This window comes from Gouania willdenowi, chromosome 20, assembly GCF_900634775.1.
Source record: "Gouania willdenowi chromosome 20, fGouWil2.1, whole genome shotgun sequence".
Classification (NCBI taxonomy): domain Eukaryota; kingdom Metazoa; phylum Chordata; class Actinopteri; order Blenniiformes; family Gobiesocidae; genus Gouania; species Gouania willdenowi.
In genome coordinates, this window is record NC_041063.1 from 19,310,799 (window position 1) to 19,335,652 (window position 24,854).

Genomic DNA, 24,854 nt, shown 5'->3' on the forward strand with positions numbered 1-24,854 from the left:
ACATATCACCACCTCCTCTTATGAGTCACTAAATGTGAAAGAGCTTTATTATATGTAACGTTAAAACAATATTGTGGTATATGTCACATGTAATGTTTTGTTTAATAACGTTCAGCTTGTAAACTACCAATTTGAATCAAGTAAACCAATAATCTAATGAACTGCTAATCTGAGCATAATCAATCACAATTAATGGCATCTTGTGAATTTGTAAATGACAAACTCAATCATCAAGTTATTGCTCAGAAATGTTTATTTTATTCTGAAACAGTTAAATTTGTGAAAAGTGAAAAGCATAATAAATGCATTTTTTCACACAAAGAAAAACACTGAAAAATGTAGATGATCTATTCAAACTTCAGAGGTTTGGGCTTAGTTATTACCAATATAACTTATTTAAGGAAATAACCTAAATAATCTATTTAAAGAAAGTGCACAAAGAATCTAACCTATAGGTGTAGAAAATCCCAGTGTCAATCTGAGAGGACAGAATTTTCCATATATTCAAATTGTGTTGTTATTATTTTACGTTCAGCTGCTGAGGCATAGCAGTCCATACACATTACTGCAGGAAATGGCATCTCTCTATTTAACTACTAAAATTATTGTTGTTGTTATTATTAATATTTTTGAGTAGTTATGCTGTACAACAGGGGTGGCCAATCCTGGTCCACAAGGACCCCTATCCATTATGTTTTAGATGTTTCCCTCTTCCATCACACCTGATTCAAATGATGAACTCATCATCAAGCTCTACAGAAGGCTGATAACGATCCTGGTCATTTCAATCAGGTGTGTTGGAAGAGGGAAACATCTAAAACATGCTGGATATTGGCTCTTGAGGACCAGGATTGGCCACCCCTGCTGTACAATTTAAAATTCCCAGAATTGTACTTTTCCAAAATAAATGATGATAAACCCTAAATAAATTAAAACCCTAACAGATAATTCTCCTTAAAAAATTAACACAGTAAAACTATGTTAAAAAAATCATGCAATACCATTCACAGCACTAATTATAACGAATCCTCACCCCAATAACAAAAGCAGCAAACAAAAATTGTTGGCCATTTTGAAAATGTAAAAATAAATGAGTTGGACACACAATCTCAAAATGGCCAAAAAATTACTGATATTGATGATATTGGTTCCAAACTTCTGAATAGCTTCTGTATGATGGAAATTAAAGTTTCACATAGTTAGACTCAATAGTTTCCTAAAATGTCATGGGAAGTCAGACGGCATTGAGGTGTGCTGTCAGATAATAGATATCATAATATCATCAACATACAAAGACATTTTATCATACGTAAAACAACAACGTTTCTAACATTTTGATGTGTTTTCAACGTGTGAAAGACAGTCAAATGAAACAAAGGTTTACTGTAGTAGGGATGTGCCTAATAAAGCAGCCGGCGCGTGTTTGCACCCTGCAGTTTTCTGCCTGATGTGATGAAACCAGAGCATCTTTGAAGACCTCCCTGTGCTTGACTTCCATCTGCAGCTGAATCTGCACGGGTCGTCACTTCAAATTGTCTGAAATTGGCTCCACTTGCCAATCATTTTCTTCGCAGCGGAATAATTTATTTCAAGTCATTAGGAGATCTTTTTAAAATCTCCCGGCTGGCCTGAAGGCATCTTAGCCTCCCTCCTGAACGCCTCGAAGAGCTCTTTAGATCTTGGCATAATGACACCACACACACTTCAAATGCAAGGGCGACACGCGACCACTGATGTTGAAGGGTTTGAATAAGAAGAAGCCGTCACTCTGTCAAGTGTTTCATGATCTCAGAACATTTTCATGGTTCTAAATTGTGGTAAATGTGAGGACGGAGATCATTTATCCTTTGTATTAGGTAAAAAGTAACATTTTGTGAAGTCATGAATTCTTTCATTTAAAGTTGAGGGTTAGTCTAATATGGTGCTGCGACTTATTTTATATTTTCAGGCATAAAAAGGACTGTTAGAGTAAAAAAAAAAATAAAAACAACCAAATAACAACAGACAATAAACACCAAAAGGGGAACAAAAGGACCGAAGAAAGGACCAAAACCGACTTATTTGACAAAAAACTAAAAGGACTACAACAGACTTTAAATAATCCAAAAAGACCAACATAGACTAAATTAAACCAAAAACAGATTAAAAAACAAACTAAAGGGACTACAACAGACATTAAATAAACCAAAAACTGTTTTGAAAGACCAACTTAGACTAAATTAAACCAAAGAAACAAACAAACGCAGACTTTGTAAGGACCTACAATACAGTCATAATAGACCAAAATTACCAAGACTGAAAACAGACAAAAAACAGATCAGAAGGACCAAAGAAAAAGACTAAAAACTAAAATAAATTTAATAATTAAAAACTGAAGTAAAACAGACATGACCAAAAAAAAATTGACAAACAGACTAAAAACCATAAAAAACCAACTTAAAGGACTATTAACAGATCAAACAGAAGACTAAAAACATACCTACTCTTTTATAGAGTGTCTTCTAACAAAGGTTGGCAGTAATTTGTTTGTTTTTTACATTTTATGTGCAATATATTTGTTAAATTATTTGTTCCGCCTACTGCTACTTGTATCTGATGACCAACAGTGAATTATCAGGGTATAAATTAAATTTCATCATCTTCTTTGAGTAGTACAAAGTAAAATGAAGGGAGTGCTATGGAAATGTAATTTCCACGGTCCATCGATGCGAACGTTTCCACCACAGTGAGCACTCTGCAGCAGAATTAAACCCTAACCGGAAGTGACAGCAGTGTAAACAAGACTACACCACAACACAACGCTTTCCTCTTCCCCGCTTTCTCCCCTCTTCCTAATCTCTGGCCCACTGAATTATTCATCTGCCTCTTGTCCAGTTAAATGGTTACAGCTGCCCCAGTGTGGGATGTTTGTGTAAAGCAGAGGGGAGCCATTAGTTTAGGGTCAGCATATGATGCAAAAAAACAAAACAAAACAAAAAAAACAGTCCGTCTGCAGTTTTGGGGTATTACGCCTCCGATAGGGAATATTTCATCAGGAATTGTTTTTGAGCACAGGTACGCTTATTTATTTTTCCAATCCTAAAGTTTAAGAATCAGCAGAGCTGAGCACAGAGCCACTGAGTTTATTCGAATCAGAATTGACAAATATATGAACACAGCAGAGAAAATAAAATCGAGGTTGCACTGGTTTGATTAAAAAATGTTTTTATGGTCCTACATTTACAAAGTAATTGACATTTATTTTGACATAACATATGTTTATGAAGAATTAAATGTTATGTGAAAATCTGTTACAACAAAAGTATGTGTTGCAAAAAATGTGAGTTGCATGAAAAAACATCAGTTATGACAAAATAGACGTTATTAAAAAAGAAAAAAATGTTTAAACAAAAAAATGGCAAAAATGCTTATAATAAAAAAAAGTCTGCTATATAAAAAACTTCAGTGGAAAAAGCTTCAGTAATACAAAAATGTACATTATGTATCTGTTACGACAAAAAATACCAAATAAATGTTTACTACGACAAAAATGTCTGAGAAAATGTCAGTTAAAAAAATCTGTTACAGCAATTTTACTCCTGACAAAATTTTCCATTCCAACAAAAATTTAATTTACCACTAAAATGTACATATGCGATATGTTACATCAAATTATACCTTACTGTTATTTGTTTTAGAATTATGAACAAAATGTACATTACAACAAATATGTGTTAATAAAATAAATTACATAAAACTACAGATATGACAAAAATGGTTGTGACAAAGAAAGCACCTCATTGGAAAATTGCTGTGACAACGAAATATCAGTTAAGAAATTTTTTTGTCACAAAAAAATATTTCAGACAAAATTCTAAGTTACAACAAAGATGTCAGTTATAACAACATTTAAATTAAAGTAATTGACTCACTGATCGAATTGACAGGCTACGATCATTGCTTTTTGCTGTCACTTACTTTGAAACTAAAAGGTAGAGCGCCCCTTACACGAAGCACTTCATTACACAATCCAGATATGTGTAAAGTGTAAAATAACAATGCTGTGCTGCAGCCTGTGCGACTCTGCTGTCCGAGGACCTCATGGTTCACAGTAGAACCTTGAGGAAAATGACTTCCCAGTTATCTACAGGGAGAGTTTTCCTCTACCTGAGGACCAGTGAGCAAAGCGGTTTATTGAGTCAAGTGTCGCCACTCTCATCACGTCCCATTACTCTCAGTGGTTTTATTAATTCCAAGTGTTTTGTTTTCCCACTAAGATCCCCCGACAAATGGAGCTCTCATGCGTTGGGAGGCGCCACCTGCTTTTGCCTCTTTGCATTGATTAGAGACGACTGGATTAAATGGGCTGTTTGAATTCAAATCCAAGGAACGGCAGCGCTTAGACAGACGCTGGACCGTAATCAAAGTGGAAGGTGCATGCTTGAAAACCCATTTGTGGAACCACAAAGGTGTAACATTACTGGGATTCAGCACTGAACTGGAACTGAACTAGGAATCCTAGAAGTGACAGAAAAAGACTTGGTACATGATTACACAGTTTACATCAGAGATGACCAATATTATCAGTGTGGGGGTCACATAAATGTCAGGGTTTGATTCAAAGGCCTCATTTTCAACATTCATGTCATTATTTAGAATAATGACCAATCAGAGCATTAACACATTTTTTTGGAGTCATTTTTGTGTATTTTGTTGTTTTTGTGTAGATAGAAACCACGTGCATATACACGCAAGTTTGGTCCTTTTGTTTATTTTTCTTTTTGTGAAATTTTCTACATTTGTAGTTTTTTTTTTTTTTACTGATTTTATATATTTTTCTGTCATTTTGTGTTTCTATGTCTTACATATTCCTATTCCCCGTGTCTTACTCTTAATGCATGTCTTTCCACAGTGTCCACCTGTACTACCTGTTCCCCAGTTTAGAGGAGGGAGGACTGGCCACATACAGAACAGCCATCGTACAGAACCAGCACTTGGCCATGCTAGCCAAGGTAAGCTAACCGCCCTCGCTCTGACTCGTTAGCTGACAGGAGAACTTCCCTCTGACATTATCGTCCTTCTCTTCGTTATGACTAAACTTGCTTGTAAGCAGACACAGGGGAAAAGGTGAAGCGGGTCCTGCTGCCATCTGTACTCTTTCTTTTGCTCCTTCAGGGTTGTAATTGGAGCTAAATGGTTGTTGCATCCGAAGACCAGTTTGGTCCCAGTGGGAACCTTTCCCATCAAATTGTCTAGGAACTTTTAAGTTCACTATTGTTATCTCTGCCCCGTTGAGGTTTCCACCTTGTTTTGTTATTTTTTGTTTTAACCTTCTTTAATTCCAGATAAATAATGAGTGATACATTTAGTTTTTATGTCAGTTCCTTACATTGTAAGTGATTAACATAAACAAAGAAAAAGATCACCAAGAATATCAGGATAACAAAAAGAAAACAAAAATAATCTTACTGCATGTCATCATTCTCTGTTATTTTAAGATGCAATTATTTAGTTCTAAGGAAAGTATTAAGGTCTTTGAACAAAGATAAACTTCTCGTTCTAGGGGAATGTTTTTAGTCCTTAGTTGCTGGGAAAGTTCTTAACATCAAAACTAAGAAGTTGTCCCCAGAACTAACAACTTATTCCTTGAATTAAGTGTTGAGTTGTGGGGAAAAGTTCTTTGTTCCTCTGGACATTTTTTGGTTCAAGAGGAAAGCTCATAAATTTGGGAAAAAGTATTTCGTTCCGGTAAAAAACTTTTACTTCTGGTGGTAAGTTTTTAGTTGCATTGGAAAGTTATTAGTTAAGGTGGAAAATTCTTAGTTCTAGTGGAAAGTTACGAGTTCCTAGGAAAGTTCTTGGTTCTAGGGGAAAGTTCCTAAATGCAGGAAAAAGTTAGTAGTTCCTTTAAAAACCTTTCAGTTCTGGCGGTAAGTTTTTAGTTGAAAGGGAAGATTTTCAGTTCCGGTGGAAAATTCTTAGTTCTAGTGGTTAGTTCCTGGGAAAGTTCTTAGTTTGTGGCAAAATGTCTTAATTCAGGGAATAAGTTGATAGTTCTGTTGAAAACTTCTAAGTTCTGATGGTAAGTGTAGGGTTCCAGGGGAAATGTCTTAGTTCTGGTGGTAAGTCATTAGTTCTGTGGAAAGTTCTTGAGAATGGGAAATAAGTTCTTAGTTCCGGGCAAAATGTTAGTTCTGGTGGTAAGTCATTAGTTCCAGGGAACTGTTCCTGGTTCTGATGGAAAGTTCTTAGCTCTAGGGGAAAGTTCTTAATTCTAGGAAATGATTGTTAGTCCTGGGGTATATTTCCGGGGGTGGAAAACACTGCTGTTCCTGTTATCTCTAGGCCTGTGTGCACCCCGTGGCTCTTTTCCTGCCACACTCGCTGGCACGTTTGTGAAGAACACAACAATAATCGTCCCATGATGTGGAGAAAGCAATTAAAAACTTCAGCCTTTCATGTCGCTCCCCGCTGAACACAGAGACGCAGCCGCCCGAATCTGCATCAACGCAGCGCGACACTTTGGCTCCCCTCAGTCCGCTGCTCGTGGTTAAGTGAGCGTGATTTAGCATTCGACGTTGCCAAGTTGTTTCCAGTTTCCGTGAAAGGCGCCTGCTCAAGAACACTTGTAGTTATCTTTCCAAAATATCCTCAGTCCTCCACTTCACTCACAAGGCTTAGAAGTGTTGAGTGAACAGTGATTTAATTTGTGTGTGCAATCACAGAGGGAGGAGGGGGAGTACCAGTAGCTCTCAGCTGTAGTTAAACTCATCATTCACTCATTCACACCTTTACTCATATGTTCACTCACACTGAAGGCATCACATCACCTTATCAGTAGGTATTCGGAGAAAAAAAACATACATTCACTATTTTTTTTTGATATGAAAATTCAGATTACGATCTCACTGTAAGAGGCTTTAGGATTCAGCTTTGTAAGCCTGATCTCCATTCACAGCTTTTAGCATTTTTAGAGGATGCTACTCTAAGGTAGGTAGGTGGGTGTGTGTTCCGCGCGCCATGCAGAACTAATATATGCCGCTGTAGAAAGTAGCTTACCAGCGATTGTGCTGCTTTTCAGAGAGAATGAAGGCCACCACTGGACCACTTTTCCTCCGGATTATCTATCCTCTCTGTCTGTGTGTTTGTGTGAGTGTGTGTGTTGGCTTAGCGCCAAGGCTAACAGCACAACAGCATATCGGTCTGAGCTGTGAAGTCCATCCTATTCAATTTTTTTTCTCTAACTCAGAGGTAAATGAAGGAATCCAATGTTAAACTAACCCCAACAGTGTCATGGATGGAACTGTTAGTTTTTCCTATCTGAATACAACCTGATTTCTATATTTATCTTGCAGAAGCTGCAGTTGGACCGCTTCATGCTTTACGCTCATGGACCCGATCTGTGCCGCGAGTCTGACTTGAGACACGCGATGGCGAACTGCTTTGAGGCTCTTATTGGTAAGACAGACTCTGTAAAACAGACAGATCAGTATGCACTGCATCATAAGCCCCGCCCACTACAAGCCATCAATAAACATCAGCATCAAGATAAAATTCACACAACGTTATGTGCACATGCCCCAAAACACCAATAATAAAGGCTCTTTCACTGATCAGTAATCACCCCTGAACTCCCTCTGTTTAATGACCCATAATGCATTTGGAGTGTGCTCCTGACTTGACACACTGTGATTAACATCAACTCTGGTTCGTGTGTGTTAACCAGCGTAGATAGCTGCTGTAGATCTGCCATTTGGAGCTGGAAACCCTTCATTGATCTTTTAAAGATGAGGTTTGACCTCGGCCTAGACGTGCAGTCCCTGGGAGAGCCGCTCCACTTTAGCAGTAGCAAACCCTCACACAGGCCTCGCCCAGTGCAGCGATGATGAGGAAACGCACACACTCACACATGTTACCGTCATGACTGTAGCGCTGCTGTTGATGATAAAAAAAGAAGAAGAAATCTGTTTATTTCAGAGTTAACTCTACACAATGCAAATATTGGACATATAGTTGTTTAACTGAGGTCAGAGCTGTGATAACAGGCATCAATGAAAGTGAAAAAACATTTTTTTCCAAATGTTTTGTAGAATTCAAGGTAAAAAATTAGGGAACTTTAAGATGAATCTTTGTGAGAGTCAACATGTTTAGCTTAGCTTAACAATGTAGCAACCAGTCCCATATATTTAGGTTAGCTTAGCATGTAGCAACCAGTCCACATGTTTGGTTTAGCTTAGCACATAGCGACCAGTCCCACATGTTTAGGTTAGCTTAGCACTTAGCAATCAGTCCAACAAGTTGAGGTTAGCTTAGCTTGCAGTCACCAGTCCCACATGTTTTGGTTTGCTTAGCATGTAGCAGCCAGTCCTACATGTTTAGGTTAGCTTAGCATTTAGCGACCAGTCCCACATGTTTTGGTTAGCTTAGCACTTAGTGACTAGTCTAGCATGTTTGGGTTAGCTTAGCGTGGAACAACCAGTCCGACATGTTCGGTTTAGCTTGGCACGTGGTGACCAGTCCCTTATGTTTTTGCTATCTTAACATGTTGGTGCACTTGCTAAACAGAGTCAAAGTGTGAAGGGGTGTGGCTATATCATTGTTTCAAATTGTGTAATTGGACCAATTTAATACCTAGGAGACTATGTAATTCTAAATATACGTTGTGCAGCAGTAAGAAGTTCTGACGTACTGACGTGTCACATTTGGCCTTGTGTTCCTCTTCAGTGTGAGTCTGATGAGTATTGAATAAACAGGCGAATGAAGGAGCCTATGAGGAACTTCGCTGTCACCGATCTCCCCATGGAGATGTCTTTTGGATCACAATAATGGCTCCTCCCCTTTTATTTCTGCTCACATGCACAAAACTTGAAGCCATCTGAAGTCACCTGCATCAAAACCACCTTCTGATGCTGATGCCTCACTTTTATCACTGAGGCTTTTGTCGTCTTAATTTACATCTTCCGTTTTTTTTTTTTTTTTTTTTTTTTTTTTTTTTTTTTTTTATAGCTCAAATGCCGTCTTTAAGACCTGGCGGCTGAGCAACCAACCGTCTCCACGCTCCCTCTGCTCCTCTGTCTCTGTGATCTAGAGTTTAGGTGTTATGAGAAAGATGTGCCACAAAGACGATGACTCACACTGTCACTCGTGTCATCTTTCTCCCTCCCTCCACATCCGCACCTTCAGCCTCCGGGCCTCCCTTCCTCTTCATCTCCCTCTGCTCCCTCTCTCTTTTTTAAAAAGTCGAAGCGATTGCTCTCACGTGTGAGCGCTGTTATTACGCTCACATGCACAACATTTTCCTCTGACAGAAACTGCCACTAAATCAGCACCCATGCATGCCAGGATGTGATGTTTCAATTGCTTTTATTTTTCCTTCCCTTCGTGCATCAAACCTCACTACCTTTCAGTCACAGCCAGGGAGTGCTAACGAGTATGTTAACTATGTTTTTATCAACCATTTAAATCAGTAATGGCAACTGGTTGCCTGAGGGCAACAAAAAACAACTACACAAAATTGCTCCAAGAACACACACAATGACAACAAAAACCTTCAAAAATGCACCAAAAAGACACAAAATAACAGACAAATATACAAAAGGACAACAAAAACATAGTGAATGTACCAAAAAAGCAGTCACCATAAGACTAAATAATATATTAAAGGACAATAATATACCAAAGGACAACAACTATACAATAAACTACAACAAAAATACACAAAATTGAAGAAAAAAAACCCACTAGGGAATAAAATACAAAATAAATCAACAAAAATACAAAAAAATAGCTGAAAGATAACCAAAACAAAAACACGCAAAAATAAATTGCAAAAAAATTTTTCAAAAATGAATGCAAAGAGGGTAATAGTCTAAATTCTTTTACTTGCAAACACCCCATTAAAATGACGACATTTGAATGAAATATGAAACAGCCATTCCACAGACTGTCATAAAAAGATGTGAAAAAAGTATAGAAGATGTTTTTTGATTTGAAGAATTACAACGATTGCTAGAGGAAGTAAAATACCTACAAGTTTCCTTATCTGCCACCTGAAAAAACTCAATCAAAATGATGTTATTTGGAGAGATTATGAAATAGTCACTGCACAGACGGTCAACAAAAGCCCTGCACTTCTCACACAGCTTCATTTGGAATGTGTGGATGGGATATTTGGTTTTGGCTTCTACCTTTAGTTTCTTACCAACCATTAAAGCATACATATTAATTTTCCTTCTCACCATCATGAGTTTATCCCTGCACTTTCTTTTTTTCACACACTCTCTGTTTTCAAAGTCGTAACGGAATAATACGACGTGCTGATATTATTCCCGGCTGATGTTTCCTGACCTTTGTTTTATTTGTTTCCCTGCCACTCTGACTGCTGAACCTGCTTTTTGTCAGAAACGGCAGATGATTTCCTTCTTTGCATTGGCAAAGTCTCCTCTCCGCCTTGCCGGGAACACGTCTCTCCCTCTCTCTGCCCCGAGGCGAGGCCGTTATCCGGGTCGAGAGGGGCCGGAGTGAGGAAGAATGGAGGGAGAGCGGCGGAGGAATGAAAAAGCATCTGCAATGCAAATGGGTGCCCTGCAACCCTGAATAATTCAAAGTGTTGAATGAAATTCTTGCTTTTTTGATCCCTCCGTCATTAACTTCTGCCGAAGCAGGCCATTCTCATTTGGGCTCTTTTGGCCCAGCTCCTCCTCTCCTCCTTTTCTCTCCCACCTCTTCATCATCTTCCTCCTCCCTCGCCCACTTTACCTCTTTACAAAGTCTCTCCGCTTATTCATAGAAAACTCTACACGCCTGTTGCCCTCCCGTTTCCCTCTCACCGATAAGCAGCGCCGCTTCCTCCCGACCGAACGGTTTGAGAAGAATAGAGAGGAGAAGAAAAGAGGCCCCACTCTGTTTTTATGGCCCTAATTTTCTTGTACAGTTGATCTGTGGATTATACACTGCCAGCAGCCGCGAGGGATACAGATGGTGAACCTTTGTGAGGCCGCACTCTAAGCTCTTCCTATTAAAAGAACGGAGAGAAAGGCTTATCTCCCACTTGCTGAATATCAGATTCACACACAATGTGCCGGGTGTATTCAGGAGTACTGCTCTCTTTGTTAATTGCAAGCAGCTCCAGAGCGACTTTCCAAGAGTTCTTCCATGTTCAACTTTTTTCCCTCACCTTTATAAATTAAGAGAATTTTTCTTTATTTTGTGTATTTGAAAATATTCAGGCATCCAGTGTGTTACCTTAAATCACTGTCCTCTACAACAGACACGTAACAATGAACAATGCATAAAAACAAGTTAGAAGTCACTTAGAATCAGATAAAAGTAGATTTTTAAAAAATCTTTAAGAGTCAGTAGACGTGATTTCCTCGGGCAGTTCATTTCAGTGATTTGGGTCCCGGACTGAAAAGGCTCTGTCCCCTTTAGTTTGCCCGAGGATCTCGAGGTACGTGCTGTTATGTATGGTACTAAATGCTCTGAGAGGTAAATTAAGGCAAGTCCATTTAGGGCCTTAAAAGTAATCAATAAAATCTTAAAATCAATCCTACACAAAAAAAATGTGTTCGCATTTCTTGATCCTAGTTCAAAGCCTGGCAGCTGAGTTCTAGACAATTCGCAGTCGGTTCATGGAATTCTGCTTCATACAGATGAAAAGGCTGTAACATTCATCTAAATGAAAGGAGATGAAAGCAGAGCATATTCTGGAAATATTGCTAAGGTGGTAAAAACAGGACTGTATTAACTTTGTGGTGTGTTGTTCCAAACTCCGATTTTTAACTACAGGTTTGATGTTATTCAAAAGTGAACCTGCTGAAGGATTTTTTTTTTCCGGATTCAGCTGTAAAACATCTTAGGACGTCCATTTTTTACGTCAGTGACACAATCGATCAAAATGCAGATATAACTGCATATCATCGGCATAAAAATTAATGTCTCTGGATGAAATGCTCCAGATGAAGCATGGATAAAGGAAATAAAATTGGTCCCAAGATAGACCCCTGAGGCACACCATGTCAGTGCTAATTTTGTTGATTAAATATTTTTGTCATTATTTTCGTCACAAATATATTTTTGCAGACAAAAAGGAAACTAAAACTAAAGAAGTAATTGATTGAGACTAGAAATATGACTAAATTGATTGACATTATTGTCACCAAATACGAGACGAAAGTATACTGTAACGAAAATCCAATCAGAAGACGGGAGAGCTGTAGCCTAGAATCAATCTTAATCTCCTTGTATTATTCATAGAGGCCATTAGGGTGGAAGCGCTCGTTTGAGTTCTAGAGGCTGAGCGGGGCGGGACAAACACGGGCAGAGTGACCAATCAAACAATTAGCGGACCCAACATAGCACGACAAGGCGTAGTTTTTTTTCCCTAAACGGAGCCAGCAGTCAAAAACACGGTACGGTACAGACTTACGTTTTAAAGCCTCTTTTTGTTGTGTTTTCAACATTATATCCAGGTCTTTTAAAACAGAGCAGAGCGCAGCTACGAAGGTCTTGTCTGTGTCAGCCGCCATGTTTGTTTTGAAACTGCTTTGCGCTGGGGATATGATCTTTTTTCCTGTTCAGCGCTCATTGGCTCGACCTGACACTACCTAATCTTTTCACGGAGCAGATTCTTTCACATCCTTTCATTGCATGCACAAAAACGCATCTACATCTGGTCGATATATTTTACTGCAGTTCATATATTATTTAAAAGGTTGAAACCATGCTATTTAAAAAGAATTAGAAATTCATGTTTTGAGTGAATTTCGATTTATTTACCATAGGTTTCTGTTTGGTTTTTGAGTTCATGGTCTTTGCCATTTACGATATTTGTTTTGTATAAATTGAGTTGCAAATTAATACCTTTTATACATTTTTGTTTGCATTATCATTAGAGAAAGATACCATTCAGACTTGGCAGTCTGTGTTAATCAGTTCTGCTTTTTATCAAAATAAAGACAGTTGTGTTGAAATGAAGTTAAATTTCTCTTTTATATATTACATATACACATAAATTACAGTAGGTTTAGTTTGTTTCCTATACCAGTGGTAAAAAAAAATCCACAGGCTTGGTAGTAAATCTGTTATTGATTTAGTCGACTAAAATTGTTTGGTAATTTAGTCGACTAAAATAAGACTAAAATGAAAACAAATCAGATGACTAAATCTAGTCTAAAACTAAAAAATAATTTTAGTCAAAAGACTAAAACAAAATTTTTAATTTCTTGTCAAAATTAACACTGCACCATACGTAATGGAAGAGAATGAGGAACAGAACCTGCTTTCTGATAAATATGATGAGAACCATTTTAAAACTGTCCCATATCCCTCGACTCATTGTCTCAATCTGTCCAGCAGCACAAGTACAGAGCACATACCTTCATCAGATGTTGATAAAAGATTGTTTGTCACCATAAGCATTCACGTCTCATTGCTGCAATATCTTTAAAAACCCAGATGGGAATTTTTCAAATTTTTTGCTATATTCCAGTCCGGCTAAAAGTTGTGCAGATACCAGTTTTTCTATAAAAAAAAAATTAGATTTGATCGGTGGGAGTGGTCTAGTCCGAGTTTCTTTAAAAGTGGGTTCACATAAACAAGTTTAAAGTAATCAGGGACACATCCAGAGGCCAAAGAACTGTTAGAAACTGTTAAAATAAAGAGGGCTACAATGTACTTTGGTACTTGACGCAGTTTGTTGAAGTTCAGGTAAGGTGATGGGGCCAAAGTAGTTTAGAATTTGTTCTCTTGGACAGATTTATGGAGAGTGTGTGTCCATGGAGGTAGACTCTACTTCATCAGTAAAAAATAGAATTAAAACATTTCTCACTTCTCAACACTCTCAATAGGCGTACATGGTTTAAAAGCGCCTTGGGCATCTGTCCACTGCACCGCTACCTGAATTAATGGCTAGCGGCACTCGATTGACTTTCCGAGATTCTCACAAGTTTTTCTTCTTCACTTTTACAAATTGAGATGAGTTTCCGACTCGGAAGGCAAAGCCTTGCTTGAGTTTTGTTTATTTAGCGAATATTTTATCATCCTCCATGTTGCCTCGTCCGCTGCACCGCTCCCCATCGAGCAGAGAAGGAGCGACTTCATATATTATGTGATGGATTAGAGCCTGAGCTTTTCTGAATAATTCATAGCAGGTTATTAATGTGACTGTCAGCCGCTCGGACTCTGAGTTTTTATTGGTTACTGAAAGCCTTTCGGACATTGAGATTCAGTGCCTGGACAGAACACTGTACATCCGGCACGGCTGTCCGAATTAAGGCCGTGACAGATGTGCAGAGTCATTAGGGAATGACATTCGCAGCACAGCTGTGGAGGAAAAGTCCGTGTCAGATTTGCATGGAGTTGATCTTTTCGGGCTCTGCTTCCAGTTGTGAGGTTCATTACGCAGTCCTTCTTCAACCGCTCCAACAAATCCTCAAGGCAAAGATTTGAAAGAGAAATGAATAAAACATTTCAGGTAATCATTCATCAAAATGGCAAATGCAGCCCAAAAACTAATTCATGGCTGAGAAATGAATCCCTTTGACCTTAACAGACTTTTTCTCTGCAGCTTTGTTTGTGTCACCTTCTAATGATGAACCACACTCACAGTGTGAAGGTGAAACTCTCAAGTCTTCGTTGGTGAACTTTCCACTGAGTGTGTGACGCCATCTTTTAACTCCCTAAACCACGGCTCCTGTAGTCCATAAAAATCTAACATTTCACTTTATTTATCAATTTAAAGACTTACTTTTTGTTCTTTCTCACCTTATTTTAAAAGGATTTAAATAGAATAGAATTGCTTTATTGTTATCAAACATGGAATTTATTTTTGTTTTATTTTACTTTTAAAAATACCTATCAGTAATAATTCATTATTTAATTAGTTTCCTTAGATGACAATTTATCCTCCTTTTCTATTTCTTTTTTAAAAATTATTTTTCTTGTTTTATGATCAATAGAAAATTATATTCTTAAGTTTTCGTGTTTATTATTTACTTTATTTTTGTCCACTCACTGGTGTTGTTGCAGCTGCTGCGTCACCTTCATTGCAGGACTTTGTGCTCTAGGTTTGTCTTATTTGTGATAAATTCATGCAGGATGAGCCATGCTGAGATGCTTGTTTGCAGTCGTCAGGCTGTTCCCTTGCGTTCAGTACGCGCAGCGTGTCAGATGCACGTTTGCAGCCTGACGGAGATGCTGCAGAGTTGTGCGTTTGATTGGATTGCTTTGGGGCACGCTCTTTTGGTGCACATGCAGACACGTTCTTCCGACTTTCCACACATACCTCAGCCTCTTTGATTGACACTAAAGGTGTTGCGTTGAGATTTTTAATCTCTATTTAAATCTCTGGAGGCTCTCCCAGCTTCCCTCTGCTTACCACCATTTCTCTTTCTGCTTGAAACGAGTTTAGAAACTCTGAAAAAAAAAGCAAAACTCTTCAAATTTGCTGTGTCATCCAAACATGCAGAGAAGTGCTGTGTGAACCCACGCGTTCTGAGCACACACACACACACACACAGATGAATAAGGAGTTGAAAGGAAGACATTGAAAATTGAGGAAGGAGTTCCCTCTTCTGCAGATGTTCCCCAGAGGAAACATCTGCACTATGGAAAACCATAAGATTTTCTGCTGATGCTCGGTAAAAAAACATCCCATAAGAACTCCCATAGTTTCCCGGGGCTAAAGTTACGCCTGCGTCTCTTTATCACCCGTGGATTTCAGTTAGATGCTGAGAAAGGTAAGGGCTCACTCATTTAATCCTTTGTTGTCGCCTTTAAAGTGAAATTAAGCTCAAGCTGGCCTGTTGCTCACACGTCTCCTGATGCTCACATAGGGCTACTGATTTTTAATGATGAAATAATTCATCTCCTTAGGCAGAAATGGCAATATTGTTATTCATATTTGATCATTTTATTTTATTTTTTAAACAAACCAAGCAACATGCATGTTTTGGTTTAAAATCACCCACTTCCACACAATTCTTTCCATTATCAGGTCGGCAAAGAGACATAAATGTAAAATTTTTCGCAAAATCTTATAATATGGCAGACCACCTTCTGAAATGCACCTTATATGACACAGACTAATCCCTCAGCGACATTTTCTGGGACAATATCACACATTTTCACAATATTTTTTGCAGTAAAACCGGTGGCTAGTGTAGCAAAATCAGACGGACATGTCACCTCTTGGGCAAAACAATAAACTACATTATTTTGCAGGATTTGAGTTCTGTTTTTTGGCGCACTTCTGCAGCATAGTTCCAATAGTTAATTCTGTATTAAGCAGGTTTTACACAATTCCAGGAAATTTAAGAGCCTGTCATGACATTTGTTTAGAGAAAGAAACTAGAAAGTGGAATTGATGAAGTTTTTAAAGGGAAACTAATTATGGACATTACTGAACAATTGTTGATACCCAGTGAATAGAATTTTCAATTGTGTGGTGGTGTGGTTCTCTGGGGGTCACATGTAACTCAAAAGTTGTGCTAGATTTTTTCAGTGTCTGTCATTTTGATTGACAGGGCACATTTTTAACCGTCACTTTAGTTTGTCACATGATTTCTTGTGTTAAACACAGGAAATCACATTAAGAATGAAGTAAAAACACTTTAATTGCATCAGTCTACGGGACTACACATCCCACAATGCAATACACCAAACTTTTCTTACAATGTCAATGAGAGTGTTTACACTGGGGACCAAAACAAATTTTTTGAGCGGCAATTTCACCCTTTTACATCTTTTTTCTAGCAAATAATTTTTGATTTATTGATCTATGAGGACTACACTGTCTTTGTCTGATTAAAAAATATTGGACAAGGATGATTTCTGTTAAAGTCATACCAACCATTTTAAGCATTGTCAGAAATGTCTTTTGAGTCAACTTTTGGCCTCAAACACATGTAATGTCCCTTTATATGTGGGCGTGGCCATTTTGGAGATTTCAGCCAATCAGCATGTTGTCATCATGTCAGTCCAATGCTGCGTTCAAATGGCACACGCCGTACTATGATGCATTTCAAACCTACAATGACAAAAATCCGAAGCACACTGAGGCTAAATATCTCTGTTGATTCACCACCTTTGAAAGTTCTAAAAGCATTTTAAGCGAGTGACCAAGTAGAATATCAACATGTGGTCATTTGATCCAAAAAAACTGCAGAAACGAATTTCATGTTGACATTTCGGAGATTTTCAGAGACCCGCCATTGTGCTACTGGCAAACTTTTGGTAAAGTCCTAAACAAGAGCCCTATTTACAAAAGGGTTAAAAAAAAATGATGAAGACAAGAATGCTTTTGTTTTGAAAAGAGGATGTTTGACTTTTAGCTTGGAGCCGGTCTCAGGACGATTTTACATTCCGCTCACAATGCATCGGGCCCGTTGAGTAAGACTAGTGTGCCAACCGTACATACTTAAGAAATATCCCGATATACAACCCACTACATACTCGTTTTGACGTGAGAATTAGTATGCGTAGTACGTTAGTATGACATTTTCAACACGGGTTAACTTTTTGTACTTCTTCTCCCATAGATAGTTTAATGGTGAAATAACATTTCAGTGCTTATTCAGGTGTCATCCAGTACTTCAGACATTTTGACGTTATTCCTGAGGAGACCAGGAAATGTGAATTGAGCGCTTCCTTGAGTAAACACTACGTCACAATTTGTAAGTTTGTTTGAGGTGCTTTCTGTTGCATATGCATCTTCTAAATGGCCTTTGATTCCCAGTTCAGTTGAGCTGTCTTTGTATTGCTTTAAAGGCCTTGGACGCAGTGGTTGGTGTCCTTTGAGAGTCCTCTGTTCCCGTTCTGCACAGCTTGATGTTGATTGTAATAAATGACCAGCGTGTGAAAAATAGGCTTTAAGTGACCAGAAACGGTGCAAGAGCGTCAGGGCAGTGGCTTAGTTTTTTCTGTTCAGTACAAAGACCCTGTGTGTGTGTGTGTGTGTGTGTGTGTGTGTGTGTGTGTGTGTGTGTGTGTGTGTGTGTGTGTGTGTGTGTGCGTGTGCGTGTGCGTGTGCGTGTGTGTGTGTGTGTTTATGGTTTCTGTGCGTGTGTGTGAATAGCCTGTTAACCATCTGAAAGCACTTTCCCTCCCCAGGTGATGAAGCCCTCATATTTTTTGTTGCCGTCACATCCGTGACAGCAGTTGGCACATTCCGCCTCATGACCGCGACGCTTCCCATTTCCACCGCCTCATTTATGCACATCATAAAGAAAAAACGAAGAAAAAAAAACGGCGCTGCGCGATTGTATACCCAATTTGCCAGGTGGTTATTGTTTTCCAAATTGAATGAGCCACCTAAGTGTGATGACAGGAAGTTGTGTGCAACTCAGGTGCAGCCATGAAAGTTGCACTGGAGAAAGGAGCTGAGAGACGGAAATTTGGATCCGTGCTTGCTGTCAGATCCCATTGTCTTCTTTTGTTTGTGTGAGTCAGTCGGTATACGTGGAGGAGTGATTTCTCTCAGAGTTCTGAACATGGAGGTGAGGCGATTATTGAGTAAAAGCAAATAAAACCCTTGTCCACATGACCGTTCAGTCCGTACATTCCTCCATACGTGGGCTTCTTTGAATGTTCCCTCGTCTTTATTCAGAAATTCTGTTGATGTGACCTTCGCTGCTTCTTTCTCAGTGCGGTGACGTTACTCCCCTCCATCCTGGTCCTGTTTCTTTTTCTCCCACTCTTTGACAAGCTGTAGGTAGAACTCCACACGAGCCCCGAGGTCATTCCGCTTCTGAAAGGCAATAAAAATGCACTCATACTTTTAATAAAGCAATTATGACCCTTTGCAGAGTCCAATTAATTTGAAGTTTTTCATTAGGCGAGAGAAGTCTGTGACTCTGAAATGCTGGAATGCTTTTTTTTTTTCTCTTTTTACACGTTATAAAACCCATTACATTTTTTATTTCTGTTATTTCTTAAATTTACCAATAATTAATAACAAATTAAACAGCTCAAAAATAATTAAAAAAAGGGCTTGATAGCTGAGGAGGTTCAACAGCTAACCACTAACAAGGCCTTTGCTAAAAAAATTGAAAATGTGGCTCCATGTACGTCTGCCAACATTAAAAAACAAGCCTGCTGTGCTGTATTCTATATTTGGATACCGTAACTTTTTGTACATGTGTTTTGTTTTGTTTTTTAGTATTGTAACAGGTACTGTGCCTTTAGCTATTTTACAGCGTCACTTATATTGGAGTTATTGATTTGTCAAAGACTTGTAAATGTGTTGTCATGTTTGTATTTTAATGCTTTTTTACAACTTGGCCAGGGGACTACAGATGACAATATCCTTTTGGCTAATTCTGGCTTTTTTTTACCCATGTTTGTTCATGTGTTATATGAAATTGCTCTGTCCTCCTTCAAATAAACTAATCCATATTCAAAGTAGACAAACTGCATTTACAGTGGAAATAGAATGCTGAAGTTAGAATGCTGAATTTGGAAAATTTCATACAAGAACAAACTGTATTGGATTAAAATTTCATAAAGTTAAGTAGAATATAGCAAAATAAAATAAAATGTAAAAATATGTAACTAAACAAAATAAATCATAATTACATACAATTAAAGTAAATAATAAAATAAATCAAAATAAAGTAAAATAAAACAAAATATAAAAAATTAATGATAATTATGTCCTCTAATTAATTTAATTTCTCACAATTAAATTAAATGTTAAATTAAAAGAATTGTATTCTTTGCTGCTTTTCGTCAAATCTCGGTCCTGCCAGATTTTGTAGCACATGATTTCACCCATATTCTGTGCAGAAAAGGAATACTAATTTAATGTTAGTAATATAAACAGTCCTATATCAGTTTTTAAAATGTTGTCTCAAAAAGATATTGTGTGAAAAACCTATACTAATCAACCAATTTTCCATCTTACTACAAATATGGTCTCCCACCTCTCGATGTAAACATTTTCAAGTGACTCGCAGTTCACCTTTTTATCCACTAAATAATTGGCTGAAAGATCCACAGATAGGTTACTCTGTTGTATAAGTCACTTCCTTAATTTTAAAGCATACAAGTACCGACTTATACCCCAGAAAATAAGTTTATTAAAAATACTATTTGGTAGTTTGTCCTGTAATAATCTGTGATTGGTATCTGAATAATGATGATGATGATAGTTGTCTTGTTTCATGCTAATACCCCCGTCCTCCTCTTCCCCAGGGGCTGTGTACTTGGAAGGAGGCTTGGCAGAGGCCCGGCAGCTCTTTGGTCGACTGCTGTTCAACAGTGAGGTACCAAACCACTCGCCCTCTTTCTCTCTATGTACGTCCTCCTTTTGTTGATGCACAGCTGAGGTGTAACCGACTCTTTTAGGTGCTCAAACCCACACGCTGCCCGTTTTGGCATGAGACCACACGTTACGCAATACCGAGTGGATGCCAGAAGCTGGATCTCACAGAAATCTGGCTTCATCCCGCTGCACTCGTAACGAGCTGCTTATTGTGTGTAAGCTGATATGTACAAAGGAGAAACAATAAGACCGACGGAAGAGGAAAAAAAAGAAAAGGATCTGGATGAAGCCCTGGCGCGCTAGCAGAACGCTGCGGTTTGCCAGGCTCGAGCGCGACACCTGCTATTGTTTGTTACCAGGCGTGTGAGCTCAGAGGCATGAATGATTAATAATCAAATCATTGTTTGAGTTGATCTCGTTTGCAAAATCGGATGAATTTATTTACAATGGAGCAGGATTGCTTCTAAGTGGCTATTGTTTTTATATCTGGGATTTATAGATTCACGCATGTTACACAGCACGTTTTTAAAGTTTCCTTTAAGAAACCGATCAGAGACGACTTTCTCAAGACGACTTCAAGTCAAACCAAACCCGAAAAAAAAAATCCTTTTAAATGGTAGATGTATTTTCACATTTAGTTTTGCAGAAATCTACACCTACAGGGTTTAAGTGTTTTTTAAGATGCAAAACTTCATCATTCTGAGGGTGGAGGTGAAGCAGACCTTTATATTTCTTCTTTCCAACTGCAAGAGGCTCATAATGTTGAAAAAGAACATGTCAATATCTTAAATCTGAGATGTGACGTTTTAAAAACTTGATATGCGAAGTTCATGCAGAGAGAGGAATGTTTGTTTGAAGAATGTCATGACGACGACATGATTCGGTTTTAATTTTAGACTGATGTGAATTGTCAGTCTGTATTTCTGTGTTTTTTTAGCACTTTAAATAAGAAAAGTTGGCCTTCTTTATATTATTGTTTATTATGCATATTTTTATTTTCCTTATGAGGTGAAAAGGTCCCACCTAGAATAAGTATGTAAGTGTGTTTGGAGTTAAAGCAAAAGGCATGGTTATTAGGGGTGTTTTGACAATGATTTGAATCACAATTTGTTGTTACTGATTTGATTAAAAGAGGACATTGGTAAATTTAGAGCAATTCAATCTGAAACGATTCAGTAATTTTTAGAGCCAGAGTAATAGTTCAACCAGAGTGACTGAAATAAATACTTGGATACTGTACAGTGCAGGTGAGCGTTTCAAGATTCCTGTTGTTTCTTGTAAGGGACTCAAACATAATAATAATGGTCATAAACAAGTAAACAACATTTAATCGCAAATGTACATTTATGTTGAATATCCCCTCTCACCTCCCTCATCACCTGCATGGACGACATCCGAAGCTGGATTAACAGGAACTTCCTGAAGCTCAACGACAATAAAACCGAGGCTCTGCTCATCACCAAATCCACCCTCACCAAATCACAACACCCTCCAGCCCCACCCATCATCATCGACGGATTTCCTGTACCCTTCTCCCCCCAAGTCAAGAGCTTTGGAGTTATTCTGGACAGGACCCTCTGATTTGCACTTCATATTAGAAAGATCACCCAGACTGCCTTCTTCCACCTCCGAAACATCTCCAGACTCCGCCCATCACTGTTCCAGTCAAGCACCGAAATCCTGGTTCATTCATTTGTCACATTCTGCATCGATTTCTGACAACAGACTGCAAATCATCTAGAACTCAGCTGCCCGGATTATCACCCGCACCAAGTCATCTGACCTCATCACCCCTATTCTCATCGAACTTCACTGGCTCCCTGTACAATACCGCATCCACTACAAAAACCTCCTCCTAACATACAAAGCTTTTCACCATCTCGCCCCCACTTACCTCTGTGACAGCCTCCATGGCTACAGCCCCTCACACACCCTCTGCTCAACCTCTGCCGTTGAGCAACACTTCAGTTTAAATGAACTGGATGTTTTCCATAAAAATACACATTAGGTTTACATATTAACATCAAATATGAAGTGCAACCAAGATCTGTTCAGGATTAATGAGCAGTGGTTGAACCTGCCTCTACTCTTCATTCAAACATGATGGCAAGGCCTGAGGCTTCTGCAGAGCTAACGAGCTAATGCTACTATGAGCTGCTCCTGCAGAAGGGCCACAGTTGACACAGATTCAGCAGGAATGTCTATATTATTATAGACACTGTTGTGCTTAAATCCTGTGCGTTATTTCCACGTATCGATACAATTGATTGATTACCCTTTAAAGGGAATTTAGATCCATTAATGTCATCTGGAAGGCCAACCTGCCGAGGACAGATCGATGTAGTTGGATCGTAGGAATTTAAATTGATTAATTGATCTAATGGATGAATTGTTAGACCCTGAGTAACTAACCCCAGAGTTAAAGTAACTGGAGAGCCCATTATTATCTATTGTATCGTATCATGAACTCAGTGTGTCATCCCAGCCCTGATATCTACCAAAGAGGATCAAATATTAGTTGTGCGTGGAGTTAAGTCTACTTTAAAGAGTTTATGAAGAGCAAAAGCAGCTCAGCAATGCACAATGCATGTGTTACTGTTTACACACTCATTGTGGAAAAGTGTCAACTGGAAGTTGCTCCACTAACAAACTTTGACACCGTGTGTTGGTCTGTCTGTGTGGAGTTTATTGTCGAGTCGTCTGTGTGACTGAAACTCCCGAGAGAATTTGTTTTGGTCTTTGTTTTTTTTTTTGGTTTTTTTGTTATTTTCCCCTGAAACTTTTCAGGCGGGCAGACCGAGGATCAAAATAGTGTGGCTTGTCACCTCCCCTGCTGAATCCTCCTGATGGTCGCTCTGTCACACAAAGCAGAGAGGAGACAGATGGACGCAGACCGAAGAGACAAACACCAGCCGGGTGGGACGACGGGGATAGAGAGAGATAAAGAGGAGCTTTTCTGCGTGGGTTCTCGTGTATTTCTGGTATCATAACGAGGACATTACTGAGCTAATGAGATGAGTCGCCCAAAGACTCCATCTTCCTTCCTCACTCGGGAGAGCTTCTCCTCTCCTGTTTTGCCCGTATTCCCTTCACACATGGGTGAGCGGTCACATGCGCTCTCTTCGCGACAAGCGGTTGCAGTCTGGTGACTTTCTGCTTTTCACAGAATTTCCTTTTTTCCGAATTCCCGGGATGTCATTACCCGTGCAGATGTTTCCCTGCAGGCTGCCATCCACACGTCAAAATAAAAGCTCCACAGCTCGCAAGGTGGAACTCCAAAATGACTTCATAAAGCAAAGCATGCGTGTAATTCCCACCTCCGCACCCAGGAAGACAAACATTCCCCAGCTTTATTTCTAATTGCTGAGGCTAGAGATCAAAAGGTGTTTCCCTATTGCTGTTTTTCCTCTGCGTGTCACCTTCCCTGGCAGACGGTCCTCGCCAGGAAGTGGATCCAGCTTCGTCGCACTTAGAAGCTCAGCGAAAACAATGGATGCTAATTTGCTAATGAAATTACCATGTAGGTTATTAAGGCGTCAGCGTCTTCTTCCAACCCGTACCCAACACGCTGCCTCGCCTTCTTGCTGGGCTCGTCTTGTAGATTTCATTAACACCACGACACAAGTTCACACACTTGAGAACCCCATGGAACCACAGTTGTTGTAAGACGGCTGCATCCATGCTGCATAATAACCACAGCTAATTGTTTTTGGCTGCTTGGCTTCTGGGTCCAGAGCCAAAAAGGTTGTTTTCAAAGTCTTTTATCTCCTTTTTCACATTTTAAAGGTGTGTTCACACTCGTCAGGTCTGATCCAATTACCGCACACACCGCTGTGATGCCTCTGTTAGCGCCTTGCAATTTGTGGAAGACTGAATGGAGTGTAGCTAATGTCGCTTCACCTGAAGCTCCAAAGATGATGTTGAAGTAAGTTAGGAGGAAACTTTGCCAGGCTGCAGGAAATGAAGGTGTTTGTGAATGCAGTTAGACTCGCTTGGTTAAACTTTATCTTTGCTCAACTTTGGATCGGTAAAGGCCACACACAGTCCAGAAACAAGTACACAACATGAGACAAAAAATACACAAAGCATCAACAAAAGCATACTGTACAAACGGGATCAATATATACACAAAATGACTTTAAAAACACACAAGGTGAGAACAAAAACACACACACTGACAGTAAAAGCCTACAATATGACAAGTAAAATACACAGAAAGACTAAACATAAATTAAAAATAATCAACAAAAATTTAAAAAAATACACAAAAGCTAAAAACATGGGACATGAAAACAAAAATAACCGAAATGACTCAAAATGACTGAAGAAATACACAATGCAGCAACAAAAATGCACAAAGCAACAATGTAAACATATAAAACGACCCTAAAAAAACACTAAATGACAACATACAATATGACAGAAAATGCACAAAATTACACAACACAAGAACAAAAGTGAGAAAAACATTTATCCTAGCAGTTCAAATGTGTCTTTGCATTGAGCGTCAGTAGGTGTTATGGTCTGATTAGTGATCGTCTCATTTTGTGACTAGTTTCTAGCAGCTTTAAGTCAAGTCTTTAGAAGAACTTTTGTCTGTATTTTTTTCCTGTTT

At 38.8% G+C, this 24,854-nt stretch overlaps 1 protein-coding gene across 2 annotated transcripts in view; it reads left to right on the forward strand.

The window, feature by feature from the left end:
• The window catches only part of drosha (drosha ribonuclease III), a 107,176-nt gene that overhangs the window by 46,832 nt on the left and 35,490 nt on the right, over positions 1 to 24,854 (forward strand). For both annotated transcript variants that reach the window (XM_028434633.1, XM_028434634.1), the window contains 3 exons: positions 4,892 to 4,991; positions 7,335 to 7,437; positions 20,170 to 20,240. In XM_028434633.1, the coding sequence (XP_028290434.1) occupies positions 4,892 to 4,991; positions 7,335 to 7,437; positions 20,170 to 20,240 (274 nt within the window). The remainder of the gene's footprint in view (positions 1 to 4,891; positions 4,992 to 7,334; positions 7,438 to 20,169; positions 20,241 to 24,854) is intronic.